At 41.7% G+C, this 20,573-nt stretch overlaps 1 protein-coding gene across 9 annotated transcripts in view; it reads left to right on the plus strand.

The window, feature by feature from the left end:
* SULF1 (sulfatase 1) overlaps positions 1-20,573 on the plus strand; it is a gene marked incomplete at its 3' end in the record, with an annotated part of 152,554 nt that overhangs the window by 87,968 nt on the left and 44,013 nt on the right. For 8 of the 9 annotated variants that reach the window (XM_081069959.1, XM_081069954.1, XM_081069957.1 and 5 more), the window contains 3 exons: positions 3,536-3,775; positions 13,592-13,743; positions 16,136-16,305. In XM_081069959.1, the coding sequence (XP_080926085.1) occupies positions 3,536-3,775; positions 13,592-13,743; positions 16,136-16,305 (562 nt within the window). The remainder of the gene's footprint in view (positions 1-3,535; positions 3,776-13,591; positions 13,744-16,135; positions 16,306-20,573) is intronic. The other variant, XM_081069960.1, reaches the window with a different exon arrangement.

Below are 20,573 nucleotides of genomic sequence, written 5' to 3' on the forward strand. Positions count from 1 at the left end.
GAGAGCACTTCAGCGCTTCAGAGGGCAGGAGGCAGGCATCAGTGTGTGTTAGTATCTCCCCTAAGAGTACAGATGAAGCAAAGTATGAGGGTCCAGAAAGGGAGGCATCTCTTGACTGCAAACAGATACCATTTCTGTTTCTTCGTCTTGAAAACATCAATGTCACAGCCTAGGTGGAGCTTAAGAGATGGTCTCTAGAGCAGGCTGCCTGCACTGTGTCTGGGCTCTGCTCCATAGGTTTGTGTGGCCCTGGACATGTTATTTCCCCCTCTGCACCTTATTTATATCATCCCTAATATGAGAATAATATATAATAGCACCCGCTACAAAGGTTAATTGTCAGGATTACATGGATTGATGTATGTGAAACACTTAACCGAGAACCTGAGAGTAAGTATGAAATCAGTGTTTTCTTTTCCTGTCTATAGTATCTTGCAGCCTTGGAAGTGGTCTGAGCCACTTAGGTCAGTTAAAACAAGGCAGTCACCAAAGTCTCTCCCAGCTCTAGGATTCCCTGATTCTGTGTCCAGCCTCGAATATTTCTCCAGGTGTGGACCATGGACAGGGAGCATGTTAGAAATGCAAATTCTCTGGCCCTTTCCTGGTCTTACTAAGTCAATATCTGTGGGTGGGCCCAGAATTCTGTGTTTTAATATGCTCTCTGGGTGATTTTTAAAGTTGGGGGAAGATTGTCTCCGAATCTCCTGTCTACTGAGAAACTTTAAGCCAGATGCCCACTTTCAGGCGCGCCAGTGGTGGAAATGCAGTGGCCACGGTGACAGCGGGACCAAATGTCTTCATCAGCCCCTTTAACATGGGAACTGGTTGGAAGCAGAGCGTTGGCGGAGCTTGTTGAGGACCTCGACAGTCAACTTAGTTAATTAAGAAACCTGTGATCTGTAGAATGAGGCAAGAGTCCTGGCTGGGTTAATTCCGGAAATTTTGAACTGGGCTAAGTTTTAGCCTGTTTTTATATTATTTAACCTTACATCAGATTTTTACCTATCATCCCATAGTTGTAGTCCAAATTAGTCTATAAATTGGAGATTGTAGCTTTGTGATTCAAGACCTTGGAAGATGGCCTCCAGCTCTATTTTTTTTTCTAATTTGAATTCAGCTAAGAATTAGGCTCATAAAGGAAACTCTAAGAGCTCATCCTTTGAAGTGAAGACAATATTAGGCAATGAAAGTCCATCAACAATATTTGCTGAGTTTTCCCAAAATTCAAGATATCACAGTGAGTAAGTACTACAGAAATCTAAAGAGGAGAGAGGACGAAGTGAACAGACTTCAGTATCTTTAGACTGTTCATCAGACTTTGGACTCTGTCCCCACTCCCATGATCCTACTCATCTATTTATGTCCAGGATGTTTCCCCTTATTTGATCAAACAACACAAATATAAAATGCAACATTTCTAAAATGGTCTTCTATAGTGCATATTTTTTTTTAGTTACTTCTTGACCAATAGTGAAACAATTACGTCTGCAGTCTTCTTCCTATGCCGAAAACTTTGAGGTCAACTCATAGCCCTCTGATGTATTCCAAAGTCTCTTGGGTCTGCTTCTTAGAGTCGCTCTATTTTTAGAGACACAATCCAGTTCAGGTTTTTTTCACCTCATGACCTGATGGCTTCAGCGACTTCTTGGCTCCACCCTCAATGGACCAGCCTGTTCCCATGTCTTAACATAACCCCATTGCCACAGCAGCACCTCTCAAAGACTTTTTCTTAGCATGATGTTCATGCCTTTGACAAAGAACCAACTCTGCCTTCATTTTGCCTATTCTGTCAAATCCGAACATCTCTACACAGTCTCCCAGCTCTTTGCTACCTCCACCTCCCACATTTCATCCCGAGTATCCTCCATTTTCTTTTTGATTCCAGGACATCAGTGTGTAGTACTCATCACTCCTCTGACTTCTTAGCGTCCTCCCCTTTCTCCCAACAATCCACTTTGTCTTCCTCCGCTCCTTCCACTTGCCCTCATCTCTTGCTTCAGAACTCTTATGAGACATTCATTCCTGGTCCCTTCTAGCCCCAGAGACACGGCTACTGCTATATCCATACTGGTGTGTGTAAGTTGCTTTGCAAATATCTCCAAGGGATTTTTATATGTACATTCTCTTCTAGGTAGTTGACTCCTGAAGACCAGAGGCAGCACACAATTTTGCATTTCCTTTGTGAATGCTACACTTGGGGACCAGCCCAGAGTGCAAGGTTGATGGACTGTTCAGCATGAAATGGGCGCTCACTACTTGTTATTCACTGATTACAAAAAGGTTGCTTGAGCCCCTGAAGACATCCAGAGGGGGAAAAGGCAGTTAGGAGTCCTCCTAAGTGAAACGTATTTTAGGGACCTCTAAAAAGACCCAATTAGAAACCCTCCTCCTGTTTTCCTATGTTTCACGTGAACGGTAAAAGCTAGTATGTGAAAAAAATCAAGCTAACTGGCTTTTTGGATGGTGGCTCGCTTCTCTTCTGCTCTGAATGCTTGCCTGGTTTGCATTATGATTTCCTTCCTTGCTGGAAAACTACATAGACTTTCTCCCTTTCTTTGGAAGAAGCGGGACCTGTTGGAAATGTGAGGCTCCAGGAGGAATCAAATGCAGTGGGTTTGGCTGTAGTGCTCTGTAGTGCATTTCTTGACAAGTCCTGAAAAGGCTATTGAATTCTGGCCTGTGCTTTTTTCTGCAGTAGTTGGATGTGTTTCAGCTGCAGTGTTTGAGTGTTTGGCTGGATCAAGTAAGCGAAATAGAATTTTCTTTTTTCTTCCTCAGCAATCTTATGTTACAGCCTCATCTTTTACAGTTAAAATGGAAGATTTTACGACTACGCGAGTACGTTTGAGTGGATTAGAATCATAGCTCTTTCACCAGCACACAACCTGTCTTTTAAAATTACATGTACACAGGTGAAAATATAAACTGGTAGTGCTATCCTGGTTGGAAAAAAAACAAAACTGGCAGGCATTTGGTGAGTTTGCTCTAGGATACTAAGTTACATTGAAGACTTTTTTTTTTAAATTAAATACAGGCGTGTTCGAGGAACTTATGGTTAATAGGAATTTTTTGTCCTCTTTTATTTTCTATGATTAAAACACTAGTCATCTCTGCAGTGTCACTAGCTTTGTGCGTGTGGGGTGGGCTGGGGGGGTTGATGCTCTGTGTAACAGTCTATTGTTTCCTGTAATTTTCAAAGGGCGGCTGGCCTTTGAATCTACTCCCTATCTCCAATTCTAGCTTCAATTATCAGATTAGCCTGCCCCTTTTCTAAATTTATTTATTTATTTATTTATTTTTGTGATTAAGAAGGTGAGAAGCTGAAATGTGTTTATTATTCTGCAAAATACTTGAGCTGGTAGGATCCCACCTGTTTCATTTTGTGCTGGAAGTGAGCGCGGGTCAAATTATAGACTTCTTCCAGCCAAGGGGAGGAAACTGATAAATCAGGGGAGCCGAGTCATTGAGTGACAAGGCAGAAATGGGTGTTTGTGTGGGGCGCTCTGCTCAGCGACACTGGAATTGTGCTTTTCAGGGTCCCTGCAAGTCATGAACAAAACGAGGAGGATCATGGAGCACGGCGGGACCACTTTCACCAACGCCTTTGTGACCACGCCCATGTGCTGCCCTTCCCGGTCCTCCATGCTCACAGGGAAGTACGTGCACAACCATAACGTCTTCACCAACAATGAGAATTGCTCTTCCCCGTCATGGCAGGCGATGCACGAACCTCGGACTTTCGCTGTGTATCTCAATAACACCGGCTACAGAACAGGTAAAGGGTGACCTTGCTGGCCTGTAGGCTCTCACGCGCCTTTGAGAATATGTCTTAGACACAGGAAAAGGCGGTGTATAATGAAATACATGGAGTTCCAGTAAGCCCCTCAATGGAAGTATTCTAGGCTGTATCAGTAGCTTCTCCATCGCATGCTTTTTCACTCTAAAGGATGTACCCATGAGAAAGCCCTTAGAGAGAACTCAGAATGATTCTTACTGCACATGTTATGAAAATGGTGTGCCCATCAGAGCACCCAGCAGTTGGAATTTTTCAGAACTTACAACAGATGCATTTGTATCACATTTTCCTGCTTCCCTCAACTTCCCCAAATCTTGAGGGATCATGGAACCACTTGAAGCTGGTCTTAGATGTTGGTAAATCCTGCTGCTTGTTTCAGTGAGAAACCACCAAGGGTTTTGAAACTGCTTGGCATCTCCCCCAGGGAAGTCTGGGACACACAGTAGGTGATCACAGGTATTTATTGAATGAATAAATAACTGAATGAATAAACCAATGATGTGTACCTTATTAATTCATCTATTTATTCCTTCAAAATTAATAGGATTTGGAATTTCTTTAGCTTCAGTTGTGATCATTTGTCGATCTCAAATGTTCACCTCCATCTTCCAGGACAAGAAGGCCATGGCTACGCCCCTTGTGATTTCACCTACGTACAGCAAAAGAAAGGTTTAGGTTAACTGGTCTTTTGAAGATTGGGGTCCTCTTTCAAGAGAGGTCATGAAAATCATTCCAGTCTTTCTAAGAAAGAAGCCAGGCACCTTCTCATAAGATGGTCCCTCACCAACCCTCACCAAAGCTTTTATTCTTTTAACATTTAGATGCTCTCTGGGGGTTTTCTCAGCATTTCTTTATGAAAGAAAACAAGGATATAGCTAGAGGGGCCACAGTGCAAAATAGTTTTTTTTCAGAACCACTGAGACTTATTCATAAGAAGTAGTTTTCATCCTTAAAACCTGTTGGAAATGATTTTACAGATTCTCTCATCTGAAGGTATAAACATAAAGGAATTCAGATACATATATTCTCTTAAATCTCTTTAAAAAATGAAAGTAAGCTTTCCCACTGGACGCAGGAAATATATGGCCATTTGCTTCTTTGCAGAACGCCCCATGGGCACTTAATACTTATTTATGAATAAAAATATTTATGGTGAAATATTCATGGTGGGAATTGTCATTCCCAGGCATCTTAAGATCTCCACTCAGAGGAAGCTCCTTGCACGCATCTCAAGAACATTGGCTTATGCTTAGGAAAGAAACTAGCTTGCTCAGAGTGCCTTATCCAGAGTGTGTTTTCTCCTGAATGTGTGGTTTAAATTTATAGCACCTTTCATCGGAGAGCTCCAAAGCAATTTGCAAATCCATCAAACATCCCTGTAGGCTTCAGAGACAGCAAGTGTACTTGACTCTGTTTTGTACCTGAAGTGGGGATTTCAAATATCATGTGACCAGCTCAGAAGCAAAATCAGAAATGATCCCCTAATGCCTGGTTCCTGATTTTAACCACCCAGTTGTATTTTGCTCATGGAAAGCATTGTGTGAGATCAGTGCCTTTCAACTGCCAAGCTCCCTGTAATTTAATCCCTTAGCAGTAGACATGCAGCTTGAAGGGTTGGGATTCTCATCATATCCGGAGCAATAGGGACGATGTCCATGATAAGAAATAGAGATGTGGGGTGACACAGAGAACCCTGCCAGGACTGAGAGCGGTCAACTAGGGTTTGCTAAGTTGTTTCAGGGTGAAACCAAAAAAGGGGAAAAAGATGAGTAAGCACTGGAGATACAGTATACAGCATTGTGACTAGAGTTAACGATATTGTATTATATACCTAAGAGGGTAGATCTTTGTCTCACCACAAAGGGGAAAAAAGGAAAGTAATAAAGATGTGAGGTGATGGATATGTTGATTGGCTTGGTGATCATGAATATTTCAGAATGTTTATATGTATCAGGCTATCAGGTTGTATACCTTAAATACATACAATTTTTGACTGTAAGTTTTATCTCAGTAAAGAAAGAGGGGGGAAAAAGAAATTAGCTACCCTGTACCAGGCATTTTAGCTAAGTTGTCTCACCTGATTCTGACAGCAACCTTGAAAAAAAGGATTTGTCCATGTTACCAGTGAAGAAATGACGACTCGAGAGTTCATTGTTTAAGAAGACAAGCTAGTCAGTGATAGAATGAATCCAGCACATCAGACTCCACAGCCTTTCCTCTACAGTGTTTCTTTAGATGTGCTTCTATCATGTATCAAGCCTTACAGAGAAACATATAACATAATAGAATATAGAGCACTTAGGACTCTGGCAAATGGAAATAAAGAGTAGAACTAGTTAAAGTAAAGGCAAAGATTGATATATAAGCTGCATGCCATGGAGTTACAAAGAAAGGCTGTCTATTCGGAAATAAGCTTCCAGGACAGCAAAGGCAAAAACTGAAACACCATCCATTACAAAGTACACTGAGTTGCCAAGATGAAAACAACGTCGTTGCTTCTAAGAAACGTAGTGTATTCTGGTACTTATTTTAATTATGCTAGGCTGTATCCACCCTACAGTGGATTACCAGAGCTTAAATAAAACTCCAAGCTAGTTTAATTCAATTCCCTTATTTTCAGATGAGCAAACTTAGACCGACAGATGAAGGTGACTTGCTGAAGTGACACATTTGATGTTCTAATATCAAGAGCAGGCATCGTCTTCAGGCCTCTTTCCAGTATGCTGCTCTAACCTGGTGGGTTAGGTCTAGGATGAAATTGCACACTGTGGCCTCCCCAGCGGCAGGGGTGTCTATCCTTTTGTACAGCCTAGTGGGCCTGTTTCAGTTAGTCGTCTTCTCCAAGCACAGGAGATTTGTTCCTGAAAATTAAATCTGATTCCGAAGCCAAGCTTTTACCCCAAGGGTCCAGATAGACCCTGAAGTAACAATGGAATTTACAGTGAGTCATCTTACAAGTTAAAAAGAATTTTTAAGGGAAACAGAAGACTTTTCCAAATTATTTTGGTTAGGAAAACAAATTTTGATGTGCCCATTCATAAATCAGAAAAATTACAAGCGGAAGACTAAAATGGCAGTGACAGAGATCTACAGAGTTTAAATGTATCTTTGATGGGAACATATTGAAGTGTCTGAGACAATTAGGAAGTAAAGATGTCTCTACGATGATAATTATTGACCTAGCCAGGGACAGAGAAACATTTGAAAATAGACAAATAAGCACATCAAGATGATAGGCACCTTAGGAAATTAAGAACTGGTGAGTAGGGATCAAACCAGCATAATTATTTACGAGCCACTAGACTAGTCGGAAAAGAGCCAATGTATAAATATTTTATTGTTTTCCTACTAATGAATACATTATTTAGAACATTTAACAGAGAACCTAAAAAAAAATGAAAGAAACTGAAATGTATATTACATATAAATATCCATTAAGAGAGAAGCATAAAGCAGCAATCAGATTTATGAAGAACAGCTCAGAGAAGACAAATTACTAAAAGGCTTATTTTGGGAGGCATCCAGAATACATGGATTTAATGAATCGAATTGATCCAATATTATATTTACTATTACATGACATGAATTTTCTTTTTCAGAACTGAGGCATATTTTTGGACTGGCTATCGCCTAAATTTTTCTAAATTTACTCATGGAAAATATGACTCTACAACAGCTTAAATGTTCGAGAAAGAGAAAATACAGTAACATGTCTTGCATTTTATGTTCTGACAAGTGAACTGGGAATGACATGGGATATCTGTCATAAAAGTGAATATCCTACTTGCCTGTATGCTCAAAAACAAAATTTAGTTTACATTTCTTATGAGGGTATAGACATGAATGTAAAACCTAGGATAAGTTTGTAAGGTAAAAGTAATAACCCACATTTGAGAGACAGCATCAAGTCTTAACAAAAACCCTGAACAAAAACTCAGGAGAGCTGCAATCACATCCTAGCTCTGCCTTTAATTTGTTCTGAGAACTTGTAAAGGCCAGTTTTCCAATGTTTATGATGTAAAGATTGAACTAGGATGATTCCTAAGTTGTTTTTCTGTCCAAAATTATACTGTAATTTTATTATAATCACTGTAATTATTATGTTGATTTATTTAAAAATTGTAGTGTTCAAATTATAATCAGAACACATGATACATGAACTTTCATGTGAATTAAATTTCAGTCTTACTAAAATTTTACTTCATGTCACTGGAGTGGAAGGGGTAATATTTTATAGAGATCTGCAATAAATCTTTTTGTAAAGAATTCTTTTGTAACAAAATAATTTAGACAAATTAATCAATTTTCATATCTTTTTAACATATTTCACAGTGTAGAATGCGCATCCACATTTTTGGCCCAAACTTTCAGGGAAAAAAATTTTTCGTCTTAATTTTTCAATTCAAAATTTTATTTGTTTACATTTAGGTGCTTGTTCGTATTATAAAAGAATTTTAGTATTTGTTTTTTAACATACGGTACAAGAAATTTAATGTAACAAATAATTACACAACAACAAGACATAAGGTACAAGAAATTTTATGTAAAGGTAACAAACTTACTATATTTACGCATCATAGAAGGCCAAGAACTCTTTGCAGTTGCAAGTTCGTCATAAGTTCGACAAAACCGATGATTGTATTCCAGGGTATTATTTTGCATATGGATATTGTTATTGATTTCTAGAGTTACACTTTTAACTCATAAGCATAAATAAAAGAATTAAAAACATTTATGTAGATACGGAATTAGTACTACCCCTGTATTATGGCTCATCCTTATTTTTCCTTCATAAATTTGGGCAAAAAAATACGCATTATAAAAAAAAATACGCATTATCCATGGCAAAATATGGTGCATTGCAAAATTTATGTAACTTATAGCAAGCATATTAATTCTCTAACATGGGATTGTTTTAATGTAGAATTCATTTAAAGTAAGGCAAACTAATATTCCTATTTTTATGAGTTATGGTATTATAGCTTTTTGGTAAGCACATAAACATGATACAGTATGCTATTCATTGAACAACAGTAGGCTTAGAACTACACTAGACACTGGGCTATGAAGAGATATAAAATAAGACCCCTTTCTTCATTAGATTTACAATCTAATTGGGGAAACCAGACTCATGTGTACAAGTCGACATACGAATAAATCATAATTTTAACTTGGTTCAAAATTGTATATATTTTTAGTTACTACCAGTGAAATCCTGCAACCCACATCTATCAATTACATAGAGTAAAAGCTCAGTTAGTATGCCATTTTTATATTAAACAAGATTTAACTTCTCTACGGCATCAAAAATCTTTTATGTAGTTACTATTTTTAAGCCGACTTAAAAATAAATGCCTTTGCTTCATATAGTTCAAGGAAATTTTTCTACGTGTTGTGGAACAGATAGTCGTAGACAGAGTATCACGGCCTAAAGTCAAAAATAATTATAATCAGGTGTTTCTAATCTTTTTCCCTGTCACTTAACCCCACCACCACCACCACCTTCTTAAACAGCTGTGAAGGGATGTGTATAATGGAGTCCCAGAGAAGAAAATGATACAGACGGATGATGGCATGTTAGCAATATATTCAGGTAGCATAGCAGTAAGTTGAATTCAGTTGCCAATGCCAAAAGAGAGAAAAACTTCAAACTATACATAATATAAAGGCAATATGAGCAAGAAAATGAAATTCACTTTGGGGAGGGAAAAAGATTTAATACATCTGGAGGAAAATAATTAGAAGCCCAGATAATCAATTGCAGAGCGCTACCAGGAAGCATAATGTTGAAAGAGGCCAGGGGTGATTACAAATGAGTCTCAATGTCAGGAGGCAACAAGAAAGGCCAGCGTCACTTGAAGCTGCCAACACTGGGGTGCCACATCGTGACTCATGAGATCCCAGTCTCTCTTGGAACAAGCGTGATGGGTGAGGGCACATCTGGAATACTGAGTACGTTTTTTACACTCCATTAACACAAAGACACCAAAAACCTGGAGGGAGTTCTGACATGAATAACAAGCACAGTTAGGAGACTTGCAGAAATAGTTTACAAGGGAAGGATTAACAGAGAGGGAATAGCCATGGCAATGAGTAGGAAACAGTACAAAATAACCTAACGAGTGAAACAATGAGGGGAGGGCAGGAATGAATGATTTGGCATGGCTGCCCTGAGAGGAAAACACACAAAAATAAAACTAAAAGTAGCAGGACAGCTTTTAAAATGAATCAAGCAGGAAAATGGAAGCCAAATGGGGAAAATTCGTTGCCACAAAAGTAAGTCAGATGGGAAAAGAAAACTATGTAACCTCTCAAAAAATCTTTCAACTCTAGGATGAGGTTCCCTTGTACTGCCGAATGACTTCCAATCAGAACTCAGAGTTGAAAGGATCACGATAGTGGCCGTGCTGATACTACTACTAGCGACAGCAGCACTTAAAAAGCCCTTATTATGTGCCAGGCACTGTGTTCAGCAAATACTTGTGTGTCTGAAGTCTTTTAATCCTGACAACCACCCTACCACTGCTATTATCACTTTCTCGGTTTTACAGAAAGGAATTGGAGGGGGAGACAGTCAAGTACCTTGCCCGTGGGCTCATAGCTAGCAAGTAGCAAGCCAGCACTGGATCCCAGGCAAGCTGGCTCTAGGGTATATATCCCAAACCATTATACTCTTTTATTGCTTGGAAGACAAAAAGAGAGCAAAATGGAATCAACCCCCAGGGCCGAGGAGCAGGCCAGAGGCTCGTACTGTGCCTGAGCTCATTAAGTGGTAGGTTCCTGGAAACAGACCCTTTCTGAAGTAATGATGGTGGGGTGTGGTCTTGGTCAGTTGCCTGTGACTCCCAGTCATGTTGCCTTTTGTCAGAAAAACATGTTGTGATTCTTTGTGAGAAGGTGGCTGGTTAATCTGTGAAGACAAGAAACCCTCATTAGGAGAATTCCTACTGTACACAGTCAGCTCGGAGGGAGATCCTGAGTCATAGCTGACGTGGGAGCCTCTGACACTTGGTCCTACACCCTTCGATCTGCTTCAGGGCCCTGGCAGAATCCTCCAACAGTGGGCGTTTGGCTAAGTGATGACTTGTTTGACTCACTCATTCACAGATTCAAGAGATAAATGCCTTTATTCAACAATTAAATAAACATTGTCATGTTCCTCAGACTTGAGTCAACCCTTCGAAGAAAATACATCTGAGAAGTATCAACTTCAGCAACTCTGAAGCTCTATTCTATAAAAATATTTAGACCAAATCAGCTTTAAAACATTATAATATGAGTGGAAAACGCAACATTAAACAAGTCTGGAATCCCCAGAATACATGGGGGTGGAGGTGTCCATGAATCCCAGTTCAAGAAACAAAAATTATGGAGATACTATACTATGTGCAAGGATGGGGTGGGGGTACAGAGATGAGGCAAAGGCTGTGTGCCCTCAAATGCCTTACCATCTAAGAAGGATGAGGCTTATATATGAACATGACGATGCCACGCGGAAGAAAGGGAAGACGGCATTAAAGCACAGACAGAAATTCCTGTGGGATTGGGGCGCAGAGTGGGAGTGAAATGGCCTGTGGTCTGGCCTTGAGACACAGAGAGGGAGATGGAGAGAGTAGCACTGACAGAGGCAGAGAAGTGGAAACCAGAGCAAACAGAGATGGAGAGAGGGACAGTTAACAGGAACACAAGATGGGGTTGGAAAGAGGGATTTGGTTCAGATCCATGGAAGGCTTTGGATGGCACGCTATCAAATTAAACGTGATTCTGCAGGCGACAAGTTTCCATCTAGATTGTGAGAGGAGGGTGATGTGACCAGAGTAGGTCTTCAGGAAGGTGGCAGTGAGAGTAGAAAGACTAGAGCCTGGCTAAGAAAGCTGGTCAGGAGACTACGGGCATCCATGAGGGGCGTCATAATCAGAGAAAGAAGGAAGGTTCGAGAACTGTTACCCGGTAGAACCTACAGGTGGTAGCTACTGCTGGACAAGCAGAGCAAAGGAGCAGATGGAACCAGGGAAGGCTCTGGGTTGCCAAGCCTGGTTAAACAGCAGGGTGTGATTATGCCACTCAGAGAATTAAAGGATACCTGAGGAGAGAAGTAAATTTGGGAGAGAAAATGATTCTGTTTGGACGACTGTCTTAAGGTTGAGTAAAACATTCATCTGGAGGTTTTCTACAGGTAATTGTAGGTCAAAAATGAAAGCAAGGTAAATAGTTATCCCTTAAAGACACAGAAATGATGTACGACAAATAATTCATTTAAGAAAATGTGAAAAGGTTCAGAAATGTGTGCTTTAAGAGCAATACCTGGAAGTGCCTGGATTCTAGGATCGGCTCCCATCATCCCAATCCAGTCATCCAGGAACTTCCTTTCCTCATGTATGTAAGTGGAGGCACCAGTAAAGCCTGCTTAATGAGACGGAGAATGGCTTTGACACAGGCGGCAGAGAACATGGTCTCTCCCTCGATTAAAGATGGCAGCTTTTTAAAAAAAGCAGGTAAATTAAAACTTGCATGCATGTGTGAATAGATGCAGGTGTGTGTGTACACACATATGCCTACACTCATATGCATACGTATATGTACATATATAAAATGTTCTCTAGTCCTTCATACTTGAGGGGAATGCTGTGTGTGTGCCTAATAGGGTGATCAAACATCTAGGTATACCCTGAATAGTGCTTGCTTATACCTGTTTTCCTGGTGGAATGACAATAATTACAAATATCACCCTCTTTTTCTCTCAAAAGTGTGCCAACAATACATTTATGGCTACCTTTCTGTTGATGATAAGGTATCCTACTTGAGGATCGCACCCGCTGTGTTCCTGAAACCCCAGGAATCTCAAGTCTCTAAGGCTATCACTCCTAGGATTCCCAAATTAGTTCATAGAAACTGAAACCCAACCCGCCTTACTCTCCCCGTCACCTCCTCTCCTATCGTCATCTTTGGCAGTGAACCAAATCCTCGGTGTCTCTCTCTGAAAGGCTCAGTAAGCCTTGATGCATGCTGGCTTTCTTGGAAGTGACATGCCAAAGTTAGAAATGTGAAGTCCTTCCAGTGGCCTTTTCAAGGCACAGTGGAATGATTCTGGCGCAAATTTTTATAGGATTATATCACTCTATGAAAATTAGTTATCTATGTAGTAACTCCATGTTGCCAGAATGTTTTGATTATCAATAGACATAAACATTCGTAAAATACACATAGTGTAAACACAGATGCCATAAAATACATGTGACATAAAAACCTCGACCATGTCCCATAGAAATGGAGTTCGCCACAAAATTTGTGCTCTCTGGATATGCAACAACAAAGACAAGCTTTTCGATCATGTTTCGGTAATTCACAACTCTCCAACAGTAAGTTAGGAAATTTCATTTATCACAAAGACTGAACTTTCAATTCTCCAATACGTGCCCAGTGGTAGCATTCTAAATCTCACACTGGCTATTTCTCTGATTGTTACATCAACTTAACAAAAGGGTACATTCTGCTGGTATCCCCAGTAGAACCACAAGAATAGCTGCACCCACTGTACCGTGGTCGTTACGGTGATTTTATTGAACAATAAGCCGAGTATTTGGGGGCTACTTTTATTTATTCAGAAGGAAAATGTGTGTATGTCATTTTCCTAAAGAATCGGAATATTACATTAATGTTATTTTGGCATCCACTATTACCTAGGTTAACTTTTGTTTTATTGTCTCTGTTTCAAGCCAGTATGTCATGTTTATGCATTTATTTATGATCAATCATTTCATATGAGAAAATAATCCTTTTTTTCCCCCATTGCAGCCTTTTTTGGAAAATACCTCAATGAATATAATGGCAGCTACATCCCTCCTGGGTGGCGAGAATGGCTTGGGTTAATCAAGAATTCTCGTTTCTATAATTACACTGTTTGTCGCAATGGCATCAAAGAAAAGCATGGATTTGATTATGCAAAGGTAATTTTCAGGCCCTTTTTCACTGCATCAATTTACTTTTGTGCATAATGGGGAACAGCCATTTTCAGTGAGTTAACCTATCCACAAGATTGGCTTTCTATGTTCTCACAATGTTAGAATGAGAAATGTTAAGGTAATTTTAAACTCCAGGCAAGAAAAGACTCTCAAGGAACACTGACTTTATGTAGTGATTTTCCCCCCCTCATTAGAATACAAGGCAATCAGCCTTTGATGAAAGTATCATCAAGAAAATCCTAGATGCATCCACTCTGTCTTGTGATAATTTTTGGTTTCCCTCCCACCCCCAGAGGACTTGTCCGCATAATCAAATGTTCATCTTGTACTATTTTGCTTTTCATTAGGATGAAAGTCTATTCTGTCTTCAGATTTAGATGTACAAATAAGAGCAGACAAGCAGGATAATCAAAGGTTGGGAAACGACACTCCTTGCTTTTCCTTCCGTCTGACCAAGCTTAGATATGTGACAAGGATACCTGCCCCATGGCAGCCAGAGTCCACAAAAGTCTCTAAACCTGTCAATCCTCAGATTCCCAAATTAGTTCATAGAAACTGAAATGGAAGTGTCTCACGGTTCTCTGACGAATAGATCGTACATTAGACTTTAAAATTCACAACGGTTCTGTGATTGCCAATGTAAATAAAACGATTTTCAGATCACAGGAGTGAAGAGGAAAAATATCTTTGAATTTAGGCCCTAATTAGCCTAAAATATCCTCTTCCCTTCTGGCCATACCCATCTCTCCCTCATTTGCCTCAAAAAGGCCAAGAATCGGCTCCATTTAGCACAGATCACTAGAAAGAGACATTGGTAGAAATCAGAAAGAGGGGACTCGATGTCATTTTGGCACAAAACTGTCTTTATGCTTGACCTGATTTGAGCGCAAGGGACTTGGTGAGAGATTAGGAGTCGGTCTCGCCCTTTTATACCCTTCAGAAAACAACGAATGCAAATGAATTCACAGACCCTGCTAATAGGTTTCCAGACTCATCAAAGTTGAGAGCTGGTGGGGACCTTGGAGGCAGATTTGAGCAACGTCCTACAAAGTCCACTAATTGTCACAGCTATCATTTTTTATCTGTGGGGATGCTTTTCATGCTCCTTGTTCAAGCCATTAACCTTTCTTTCCCTGTTGTCCTAAGGAGAGCAAAGTAATCAAGATTCCCTCCAAAGACTAAATCAGCGTAACTCGCCCATTATCACAGCTGTTTAAGTGTCAAAGACAACTGTGTCCAAAAAGAATATATATCTTTTTTAAAGTGAGGGAAAGAATGAAATAGACCCCCCCGCCTGGAAGAAGGTGATAGCCTGTGGACTTTTCCTAACAATGACACGTGACACAGATTATGTCCCTTGGGCACTGTTCTTTGCAGCTGTTCTGGTTCTTAAATCTATATGTGATTAGTCATGCCTGGGAGCTTCTGACATTGTGAACCCTGCCTGGGCACTTTCTGAAGTTTATGCTGGAGCTCCAGGCTATTGATACACACTTAGAGAAGCAGGTGGTTTAAGTTAAGTTTCCATCTTTTCTTTCCTTTTCATTCCATTTCCTCCCTCCCCCTTATAGACTCGCATCAGCCCCTTGGACTGCAGGTTAAGGCATTTTATTAGCAAGTCAGGCTCTAATCTCAGCAGCTGGACCGTTTCAGTTGTGCAAGTAACAGAGGATAACTGCAGGAAATCAACTGCTTCCCATATTTAGTGTTTCAAGTAAATTAATTGATAACAGTGTTGCAGCTCCTCCCTGTGCCCCCAGATTTTGGCCAAGGTTTTCCTTAGGAATCATTGTATAATTCCCACAGGTGATGTTTTTCCATTTGAAGAAAAGATCTTTCCATTTGTTTGTGCATGCGTGTGAGAGTGTATGTGTGTGTGTGTGTGTGTGCGCGCACGCGTGTGTGTGTGTGTGTGTGTGTGTGTGTGTGTGTGTGTGTGTTCTGTAACTGTGAATATGTAGTAGGTGTGGGTGTTTCCTGCCCTTGGAGTAATTAAATTTTTTGTCAACGGATTACATCAACGTAATCTGAGAACGAAATATGTATCCGGTGTTTCATGTGCCCTAGAAATGCTAGGCACATCTGATCATTATCTTGGGCAAACAGGACTTGACTTTTCTTTCCTCATTGCTAAGTGGTGCACTCCTTAAAATGCATTTTTTTGCATGTTGCCGAGCTAGCACCCTAGAAAGTCACTGGCAACGGATTTTGTCTGTCCGGGAGGGTGTTTTGCTGTCTTGGGAAGTACAGTGTTCCTTCCCGCTTTAGCGCGTCCCTCGTCATTCACTGAGTTGCTTCTGAGGAAAGCAGTATTCAAATGTGATCTGATGAATGTCACCTTTTGTAATTTTTGTTTTGTGTCAAATGTATGTTTCAGGACTACTTCACAGACTTAATCACTAACGAGAGCATTAATTACTTCAAAATGTCTAAGAGAATGTATCCCCATAGGCCCATAATGATGGTGATCAGCCATGCGGCGCCCCACGGCCCGGAGGACTCGGCCCCACAGTTCTCAAAACTGTACCCCAATGCTTCCCAACACATGTGAGTAGTGCCATCAGCTCTGGGCCCTGCTGAACACAGGCCTTTCCTTTGCTCCCCACCGCGCTGCTCCCCGCACCCCATTTCCTTCCACTTGGCAGGAATGCAGGCGTCTGCCCGGAGACCACGGAACAGGCCGGCCAACAGGGCCTAGAGTCAAGGGCCTTGTCAAGGTGGTTTGGTTAGGAATCACATTCCCAGCCCTTCTAAGTCACTGAAAGGAAAGGAAGAGAGACACACAGGGTGAACGGCAGCTGTTTTCATCCAGACTTCCCTTCAGTTGTCTTAAATGATACTCATGAGTGTAATCTAATAATAATAAGGATCAAACAGTATGCTTTTCATAGCGGCCGAGTGCTGATCCTCGTCTGCTTATAGCAACGTGGATTTATTTTATAGGTGAAGACTGTGGCAGCTTTGCTGCAGATGTGCAATTAGAATTATTCCAGAAAGCAGCTTGAGGGGGCTTGCCCGAGAGGCCTGCCCAGGTCACAGCTTTAAAATAACCTAATGTTTCTTTTTGAAAGGAGTGGGTGGGGAGGCACGGAGAAGGGGGCTGACAGGGTGGGGGGGTGAGACGGAGAGCAGAGAGCTGCATTATGTTGGTGGTTCTAGCCAAGGGTGGAAAAAGTCTGGATGCTTTGGCAGCAGAGAACATGATTTCTGTGGACTCATTTTCTTCTTCTCCGTTGTAATAACATGCAGTCTTCTAAACAGAGGAGCTGGCTCTGCGTCTGCTGAAAGTTTAGCCATCAGAGAGGTAGGGAAGAGGGAGTTGATATCTGTTTCCTTTCTCGCTAAACTTCCCCAGTCAGTTCTTAATCTGTTAGTGCTTAAATACCATTCCTTTTTATCCACACTGATTTTCTAGCCATGATCCCAGGCAAAGAGGAAAAAGATGAGATGTATGGTTGACCCTTGAACAATGGAAAGATTTGGGGTGCTGACCTCCATGAAGTTGAAAATCCACATATAGCCTTTGACTCCCCCAAAACCTAGCCACAGTTGCCCCTCGGTATCTGCAGGGGATTGGTTCCAGGACTACCTCCCTCTCATGCCAAAATCTGTATATGCTCAAGTCCCTTGTATAAAATGGTGTAGAACAATGCATGCAATCAGCCCTCCTCATCCACAGATTCCCAACCACAGATCGAAAATACTGTTTTCAATCCACAGTTGGTGGAATCAACTGTGAAACTTGGAGATACCAAAGGCCAACGGTATGTCTATTGAAAAAATTCCACGTATGAGTGGACCCACGCATTTCAAACCCCTGTTGTTCGGGGGTCAACTATACTTCTTTATGAAAAGAGAGAAGTAACTACTGAAGTCACTCCAGTTGCTGGTCATTACCCATTCCTGGAGAACTTCTTCTTTATATTCTGTGTTTCATGAGAAGTGAAAGACGATGACTCGTTGTCGGTGGGATTTCAATCATCTCAACGAGGCCTCTGAAGATCTCTCCTATAGATAACCATGAAGCCAGTGGCCAGCAGCTCTCCGTTACAGGTCACTTACAAATTTAGTAACCAGCTGGTTCTGTGAAAGAAAACAGTCTGAGCGGGCTTGTTCCCGCCCTGGGACCCATGTTCCCCTTTCCTTTGAGTCAGAAATCACCTTATGCAGCTTTCTTTGTTGCATTAGCAGATTCCTAGGCTAAGTTGACTTTTGACAACCATAAACCTTACCCGTGTTTCCCCCAAGTTTGAGGAGAAGGGGTTGACAGAATGAGCTTTGTGGTTCCTTAGGAGTCAGCCTGCCTTTGAAGCTTCAAGGCAAGCTCCTGAGCCTACAGGAAAATTCAGCCGCAGGTCCAGAGACTGTCGGGCACAGATGACAATCTCAGGAGGAGAGGAATCTGCGGAGTTCTCAGGGCCTCCGTGATAGCTAAGGAAGCAGCTCTGCTTCCAGCAATTAAAAATTCTGTTTAGTTCCACAAACATTTTGGAGTGCTACCTGTGACCTAGGCAGTTAGGATATATATGTGAAGAAGACACAATTGCTGACATTGGAAAACCAGTGGGGATGGCACACGGGGGCCCAATACAGCTTGCCATCTGGTTTTGTGAATCAAGTTTTACCGAGACACAGCCATGCCCGTTCATTTAGGTATTGTTGTCTATGGCTGCTTTCACAATACAATAGCAGAGTGTGACCTACAGTGTCTAAAATACTGACTGTTTGGTCCTTGGCAGAATAACTGTGCCCCCCACCCTGCCCTAGTGAGAAGACAGGCAAGTGACCAAGTAGCCACATCACCAGTAGGACCACAAGTGATAAGACCTCCAGTAGGCACGCAGGGGGCTGTGGAAGTTTGGAGGAAGAAGCGTTCGCATCTTTGGGGAAAACCAGGAAAACTTTATGGACAAAGAAGCATTCAAAATGGGCCTGAAAGGATGGGCAAAATTCCTGCAGCTGATTCTACAGACAGGGCCGATGATTTCTGGAAAAGAATGTGGCACAGACAAGTGGTCACCGTGGAAGTGAGGCGATCTGAAATGTGACCTGGGAAGTGGAGAATGGGGGGCAAGGAAAGCAATAGGGATAAAGCTGGAATGGGTAACGAGCAGAATACTGAGGACTTGCGTGAATTGTTACATAACCAAAAGCCGAGAGTCACTGGAGGGCAGTTAGTAGGGTCATGACATAATACCTGACTCGGTCATTTCTGCGTGGAAATAGCTTCCGTTATTCCTTTTTAGTTCAAATGAACCACCTGTGTGCCTTCCTAGTGATTTCAAAAAGGGAGATGTACACGCAGACAATTGGAATGTATTCAGACCTTAGCGACAAATAAGAGTGGGTTCTTACCTTAGCTGTCCTCATTAGCTCCTAGGGCAATTTCTTTAATCTCTCAGAACCTCCGTTGTCTCACCCGTAAAATGGGGATAATACTCGCCCTTTGACATGACGTCATGAATGAAAATAAAGAGAGGCAGCGTAGCTAACGTCCCTGGGAGGGCCTGAGACATAGAAGCCACCCTATAGATGTTAATTCTTGTGAACCCTGTCCTTTCTTGATTTGATCTTTCTTGACCTCCAAAGAGTGCAGCTTCATTTGGTTCAATTCAATGTTTAGGGGAAGCAGCTAGAGAAAGACAAGTTGATACTTGCCCATTGTGACATGACAGATCTCTTGACAAGCTAAGACCCACATTGTGATGAGCCCCTCACACCTGGCCATTCTAAAAATGCAGACAGGATAAGCACCAATCCAGGCTGTGTTATCTTTTCCAGGTGCAAAATGTGTGCTAGGGGCAAGTACCAGTTTGAAGAACAGCCTTAGCCGTAGAAAATGAAAATTCATGTGGTTGGCTGAGTGACTCAGCTTCTATTACTGCTAAGCCTTGGGCTTGGGCACACCTAGGAGATCTGCTGTGTCTCCCCGCCGGCCTCCCGGCCTTGGATTCCTGGCTTCTCTGTCGTAAAGGTCTCCCCTGCTGCCGCTGCAGGAAGGAGCTGGAGAGAGTCAGTGTGCGTCTCCTGTCACTGTGAGTGACTGCACAGGTTCACAGTTCAGTCCGCAGACAAAGGGAGTGAGACAAATGGAAGACAAGCTGCCAATTTGGGTGCATGGAGCTCCTGAAAGGCCGGTTTCCTTAGCGCAAACATTAGCAGCACAGTCAAGCAAAGGGATGTAAGAAGTTAAGTACTTGGCAGGCCCAATGAAAACAGAGTAAGAAGCTACAGACTCGACCCTGTTGGGGGGACCCAAGTAATGTGAATGCTTTCCTGTAGGTCACCTTCCTTGGTGGTCAGGCCTTATCCAGATGCCTTTCGTTCGGCTTTGGGTTATTGCTATCTGACCCTCCCAGCCTGGAGCAAATGTATCATGTTTCCACGGTGTGTGCCGTTCCCAACAAAGAAAGGAAGCCAGTCCAATATTGGCTTGTTGGCTTTACACACGAGGCTAGAGGTTATGACTACCAACTAAGAAGGAGAGCAGATTATCGGCCACTTGTGGCAGGAGGCACTGTTTAATCAGACAGTAGCTCAGCTGTTCAGGGCCTGCAAGAAATTTGAGGATGCCCCCATCATAATAATATTCATAAGCATCCTTATCATAAAGGCCTTCATTATGGCTGAGACTCTGGTCTACTTTTCAGTAAGTTCTCTCCCCAGTATCCTCAGAGTAATATTGTATCCTCACTCTCACTTTGACGTAACTTCTGTCTCTTGGCCTCAGTGATGTGATAATAGGCACCTGTGACAAAAGCATGAGAGGAAGGGAGAGTCCACTGACCTACTAGATGGTTCAATGGGCAGTTGTG

This window comes from Rhinolophus hipposideros, assembly GCF_964194185.1.
Source record: "Rhinolophus hipposideros genome assembly, chromosome: 13".
Classification (NCBI taxonomy): Eukaryota; Metazoa; Chordata; class Mammalia; order Chiroptera; family Rhinolophidae; genus Rhinolophus; species Rhinolophus hipposideros.